A 6,732-nucleotide genomic window follows, 5' to 3' on the forward strand; every position below is an offset into this window, starting at 1 on the left:
GCCGCGACCAATCAGCAGTATTGGCGCCAAATTTAAACACCGCTATGCTGATTGCGCCCGGTTGGCCGCATACATATTCTAGAATACCCGATGTGTTAGTGAGGACCGGAGAGCGTGTTTAAATTTGGCGCTGACATCCATGCGGAAGGGAGGACCGGGGAGCGGCGCTGCGGGTCGGGATACTTCTGCTGCGAGCAGTCGCTCATGTCCCGGCTTCTCGCAGCGGAAGCAGCCGCACAGGCAGCGGCGCTCCCCGGTCCTCACCAATACGATTCCGCTCCCCGGTCCTCACCAATACGATTCGCTGATTGGTCGCGGTCTCCGCACCCGACCAATCAGTGATCTTGGCGCAAAATTTAAACACCGCTGTGCTGATTGGTCGCGGCCGCTGTCCGCGACCAATCACCGATTTGGGTGCCACATTTAAACACTGCTGTGCTGATTGGTCGCGGTTGCCAGGCGTGACCAATCAGCGAGATTGGCGCCAAATTTAAACAACGCTCTGCTGATTGGTCGCGGCTGCCAGCCGTGACCAATCAGCGAGATTGGCGCCAAATTTAAACAACGCTCTGCTGATTGGTCGCGGACTCCAGCCGCGACCAATCAGCGACATTGGCGCCAAATGTAAACAGCGCTCTGCTGATTGGTCGCGGTTTCCAGCCGCGACCAATCAGCGACATTGGCGCCAAATTTAAACAACACTCTGCTGATTGGTCGCGGACTCCAGCCGCGACCAATCAGCGACATTGGCTCCAAATGTAAACAGCGCTCTGCTGATTGGTCGCGACCGCCAGCCGCAAACAATCAGCGACATTGGCGCCAAATTTAAACAACGCTCTGCTGATTGGTCGCGGCTGCCAGCCGCAAACAATCAGCGAGATTGGCCCCAAATTTAAACAACGCTCTGCTGATTGGTCGCGGTCGCCAGCCGCGACCAATCAGCAAGATTGGCGCCAAATTTAAACAACGCTCTGCTGATTGGTCGCGGCTGCCAGCCGCAAACAATCAGCGAGATTGGCCCCAAATTTAAACAACGCTCTGCTGATTGGTCGCGGACGCTAGCCGCGACCAATCAGCATTATTGGCGCCAAATTTAAACAACGCTCTGCTGATTGGTCGCAGACGCCAGCCGTGACCAATCAGCGACATTGGCGCCAAATTTAAACAACGCTCTGCTGATTGGTCGCGGACTCCAGCCGCGACCAATCAGCGACATTGGCTCCAAATGTAAACAGCGCTCTGCTGATTGGTCGCGACCGCCAGCCGCAAACAATCAGCGACATTGGCGCCAAATTTAAACAACGCTCTGCTGATTGGTCGCGGCTGCCAGCCGCAAACAATCAGCGAGATTGGCCCCAAATTTAAACAACGCTCTGCTGATTGGTCGCGGACGCTAGCCGCGACCAATCAGCATTATTGGCGCCAAATTTAAACAACGCTCTGCTGATTGGTCGCGGACGCTAGCCGCGACCAATCAGCATTATTGGAGCCAAATTTAAACAACGCTCTGATGATTGGTCGCGGTCACCGGCCGCGACCAATCAGCAGTATTGGCGCCAAATTTAAACACCGCTATGCTGATTGCGCCCGGTTGGCCGCATACATATTCTAGAATACCCGATGTGTTAGTGAGGACCGGAGAGCGTGTTTAAATTTGGCGCCAATATCGCTGATTGGTCGCGACCAGTCAGCGAATCGTATTAGTGAGGACCGGCGCTGCCTGTGCGGGTACTTCCACTGCGAGCAGCCGCGACCAATCAGCAAATCGTATTAGTGAGGACCGGGGAGCGGAGCTGCCTGTACGGGTACTTCCACTGCGAGCAGCTGGGAGATGAGCGGCTGCTCGCAGCAGAAGTATCCCGACCGGCATCGCCACTCCCCGGTCCTCCCTTCACACTTGCCGTCGGGAGATCAGCGGCCCTAGCCGCTGATCTGCCGACGGTAGCCGCATGGAGGTCAGCGGCGCCGCCGGTCAGGGTATTTCCGCTGCGAGCAGCCGGAAGATGACCAGCTACCGCCGTTCATCTCCCTGCTGCATCGCCGCTGACCTCTGTGCGGCAGATGAACCGCTAACGGCCGCCATCTTTTTCTGAAATCCCGCTTCGCTGATTGGCCGCGGACGGACCAATCAGCGACGCGGGATTTCCTGGACAGAAGGACAGACAGACGGGATAAGACAATTATATATATTAGATAAAGTCAATCACTGGTTATGAAGCTGGTACAGTAACTCCTGGCACTTCTCATGATCTGAGGTTCTTGTCATCGCTACAGAATTTACTTAAAAATTTACATAAAAATGCACATTCTTAATAGCACATGATAGATGTCAGTAGATGCAAAGTTATGGCTGATCAGTGTCCACATTACATACAGAGTCAGACTGAGTCTCTCATCTTATCTTCTATATGATAATGAAGAAAACCCAGCATTAATGTATATATTATTATATATTTATTATGCAAACAGGATAGGAAGCAATAGAATCACCAGGTGCAACATAGAGAAAAGATTAATTATAACCTGATTCGTTCTTTATCCTATCTATGGATGTATTAGATTATGATGGTTTCTTCCAGCTGCTGCTTCTCCCTAATATCTTTATAGAACCTTCATGTACATATAATGCAGCATGAAGGGGCTCGGAGAAGGTGGAAGTGAAGGTGTGTAAGTGTCTGATGGGGTCACACAGCTCATAAAAGGACAGCTGCCCGGCCTCATAATCCAGACAAATCCTGACTCTATTACTGGAGATCTTGTGGGGTAACTTAATCATTTTGCTGCCATATACCACTGAATACTGATTGTTATATCTCCTCAAAGACCAGGACTTGTTATTATTTCCAACGTATGAGTGCTGCCCCCTCCTGTTTATACTGGGATAACACATCCCTACCCTCAATATTACTGATGTTCTATTCTCCACATCCAAGTAATGTCGTCCTGAGGTAAATCCCCTCCTGCTCATCACCTGATTATACTGGAATCTCTCTGCTGTTTCTGGACGATTCTGCTTTTTTTGTGTCTCGGTTGCAGTTTTCAGGTCGTCTGATATAAGGAGATTATTAGCAGCTGTGTTTACATCCAGTAATATGTCTGCAGGACCCTCCACATAGATCCCGCTCCTTATACCTGATATTACCTCACATAATGTGTGTAATGTGTGTGAGATCACAGCCACATCCAGATCATCTCCATCATGGGGCTGTTTATCATGTCCCCCTGTGTCCTCATCACCTCCCTCCTCCTCAGGATCACACAAGTCACCGGTGTCTGGTTCCTGTAAGACAGTCAGTGGATCCGTCATGTTACACAGCTCCTCAATGTGTCTCATCTTCCTGGACAGCTCGTCCTTCTTTATCTCCAGCTGATGGATCAGAGCAGACAGTGACAGGGACTCTTCCTTTTCCTGCCTGGAGATCTCACTCAGGACCTTCTTCTCCAGGTCGTCCACCCGTCTCCTGATGTCTGTACACAGGGCAGTGACTCTCTCCACTTCTCCAGCTGCTTTTTCTTGAGCTTTTCTCCTGCGCTCCTCCAGACTCCGGACTCTTTCCTCAGTCTCCTCTCTCTTTGTTGTCAGTTTCTGGAGATTATTTCTCAGTTTATTCTTCCTCTTCTCAGAGGCCTCATCCAGCATCTCCACCCGATGTCCCCGATGTTCATCTGCTGAACAATAGACACAGATCCAAGCAGCGTCCTCAGTGCAGTAATATTCCAGGATCTTCTTATGGACAGAACATTTCCTTTTCTCCAGAGAAGTGCTGGGATCAGATAAGACGTGTTCTGGTGATTTGCTGTGAGACCTCAGGTGTTTATCACACAGAGAAGCCTCACAGTGTAGACAGGAACTAACAGCAGGTACAGGAGAGTCCACACAGTAAGTGCAGCAGATCCCGGTTCTTGTCTTTGATGGTGGAATAAACAGGAAGTTCTCCATTATCTTACGCAGAGCAAAGTTCCTCATCAGTGCCGGCCGCTCCGGAAACTCTTCTCTACATTCAGGACAGGAATAAACTCCAGACTCGTCCTGTGTATCCAGCGCACGATCAATACAGACCCGGCAGAAGTTGTGTCCACATCTCAGCATTACAGGATCTGTATAAGTGCTCAGACAGATGGAGCAGAGCAGCTCGTCCCTCAGATCTGCTGACGCCATGGCTGACAGAGGAAGAGAGAAAGGAAACTACAATTCTCACACACCCGGAAACCAAAGGGCGGGTTTAACTATATATACTCAGGATGCGGCTGAACTCTGATATGCATTTAATCCTCCTTTGCATGATACTGTATACTGAAGTACTTATACAAATATATGAATACTAGATGGTGGCCCGATTCTAACGCATTGGGTATTCTAGAATATGAATGCGGCCGACCGGGCGCAATCAGCAGAACATTGTTTAAATTTGGCGCCAAAATCGCTGATTGGTCGCGGCCGGCACCCGCGACTAATCAGCAAAACGGTGTTTAAATTTGGCGGCAATATCGGTGATTGGTCACGGGTGGCGGCCGCAACCAATCAGCGAACTGTGTTAGTGAGGACCGGAGAGCTTGTTTAAATTTGGCGATAAAATCGACCAATCAGCAGAGCGTTGTTTAAATTTGGCGGCAATCTCGCTGATTGGTCTCGGCCATCCGACGGCCGGGACCAATGAGCAGAGCGGTGTTTAAATTTGCAGCCTATATCGCTGATTGGTCGCGGCCGGCCACCGCGACCAATCAGCAGAGCGGCGTTTAAATGTGCCGCCCATCTCGCTGATTGGTCACGGCCGGCCACTGCGACCAATCAGCACAGCGGTGTTTAAATTTTGCGCCAATCTCGCTGATTGGTCGCGGTCGGCCACCGCGACCAATCAGCAGAGCGGCGTTTAAATTTGCAGCCTATATCGCTGATTGGTCGCGGTGGCCGGCCGCGATTAATCAGCAGAGCGGCGTTTAAATTTGCCGGACATCTCGCTGATTGGTCGCGGTGGCCGGCCGCGACCAATCAGCACAGCGGTGTTTACATTTGGCGCCAATCCCGCTGATTGGTCGCGGTCGGCCGGCGGCCGCGACCAATCAACAGAGCGGCGTTTAAATTTGCAGCCTATATCGCTGATTGGTCGCGGCCGGCCACCGCGACCAATCAGCAGAGCTGTGTTTAAATGTGCCGCCCATCTCGCTGATTGGTCGCGGCCGGCCACCGTGACCAATGAGCAGAGCGGCGTTTAAATTTGCCGGCCATCTTGCTGATTGGTCGCGGCCGGCCACCGTGACCAATGAGCAGAGCGGAGTTTAAATTTGCCGGCCATCTCGCTGATTGGTCGCGGTGGCCGGCCGCGACCAATCAGCAGAGCGGCGTTTAAATTTACCGCCCATCTCGCTGATTGGTCGCTGTGGCCGGCTGCGATTAATCAGCAGAGCGGCATTTAAGTTTGCCGGACATCTCGCTGATTGGTCGCGGCCGGCCACCGCGACCAATCAGCAGAGCGTTGTTTAAATTTGGCGCCAATCTCGCTGATTGGTCGCGGCTGGCGTCCGCGACCAATTAGCACAGCTGTGTTTAAATGTGGCGTCAAAATTGGTGATTGGTCGCGGCCGCTATTTAAATGTGGCACCCAAATCGTTGATTGGTCGCGGGCAGCGGCCGCAACCAATCAGCAGAGCGGTGTTTAACTTTAGCGCCAAGATCACTGATTGGTCGCGCTCTCCGAACGCGACCAATCAGCGAATCGTATTGGTGAGGAGCGGGGAGCGGAATCGTATTAGTGAGGACCGGGGAGCGCCGCTGCCTGTACCGCTACTTCCGCTGCGAGAAGCCGGGACATGAGCGACTGCTCGCAGCAGAAGTATCCCGACCCGCAGCGCCGCTTCCCGGTCCTCCCTTGACACCCTAGCCGCTGATGTCCCCACAGTATCTGCATGGTGTTACTAAGGTCCGGACATTTGTGTTAAAAATCGCTGATTGGTCGCTGGCGCTGCCCGCGACCAATCACCAATTTTGGCGCCAAATTTAAATATCGGCCTCGACCAATCACCGATCTTGGCTCCACATTTAAACACCGCTGTACTGATTGGTCGCCGACACTGGCCGCGACCAATCACCGATTTTGGCGCCACATTTAAATAGCGTCCGCGACCAATCAGCACAGCGGTGTTTAAATGTGGAGCCAAGATCGGTGATTGGTCGCGGCCGATATTTAAATTTGGCGCCCAAATCGGTGATTGGTCGCGGGCAGCGCCAGCGACCAATCAGCGGTTTTTAACACAAATGTCCGGACCTTTGTAACACCATGCAGATACTGTGGCTAGGGTGTTAAGGGAGGACCGGGGAGCGGCGCTGTGGGTCGGGATACTTCTGCTGCGAGCGCCCGCTCATGTCCCGGGTTCTCGCAGCGGAACTATCCGCACAGGCAGCGGCGCTGACATCCATGCGGCTAGGGTGTGAAGGGAGGACCGGGGAGCGGCGCTGACATCCAATTGGTCGCGGCCGCTATTTAAATGTGCCGCACAAATCGGTGATTGGTCGCCGTCTTGGCCCGCGACCAATCACTGATCTTGTCGCCAAAGTTAAACACTACTGTGCTGATTGGTCGCGGACGCTGCCCGCGACCAGTCACCGATTTGGGCGCCAAATTTAAATATCGGCCGCGACCAATCACCTATCTTGGCTCCACATTTAAACACCGCTGTGCTGATTGGTCGCGGCCGATATTTAAATGTGGCGCCCAAATCGGTGATTGGTCGCGG

The 6,732-nt window shown here is 52.5% G+C and overlaps 1 protein-coding gene across 1 annotated transcript; it reads right to left on the bottom strand.

The window, feature by feature from the left end:
• Nucleotides 1-2,431: 2,431 nt before the first annotated feature.
• Nucleotides 2,432-4,212, bottom strand: LOC141164659 (E3 ubiquitin/ISG15 ligase TRIM25-like). Its single transcript, XM_073650141.1, has one exon. The coding sequence runs from the start codon at nucleotides 4,157-4,159 to the stop codon at nucleotides 2,561-2,563; it is 1,599 nt and encodes a 532-aa protein (XP_073506242.1). The 5' UTR covers nucleotides 4,160-4,212; the 3' UTR covers nucleotides 2,432-2,560.
• Between the last annotated feature and the right edge of the window lie 2,520 nt (nucleotides 4,213-6,732).

This window comes from Phyllobates terribilis, unplaced genomic scaffold, assembly GCF_046119375.1.
Source record: "Phyllobates terribilis strain yellow unplaced genomic scaffold, ASM4611937v1 Scaffold_10__3_contigs__length_209671492, whole genome shotgun sequence".
Classification (NCBI taxonomy): Eukaryota; Metazoa; Chordata; class Amphibia; order Anura; family Dendrobatidae; genus Phyllobates; species Phyllobates terribilis.

Excerpts from the sequence above, each read along its gene's own strand:
- LOC141164659 (XM_073650141.1), bottom strand. The coding sequence starts at position 4,159 with ATGGCGTCAGCAGATCTGAGGGACGAGCTGCTCTGCTCCATCTGTCTG.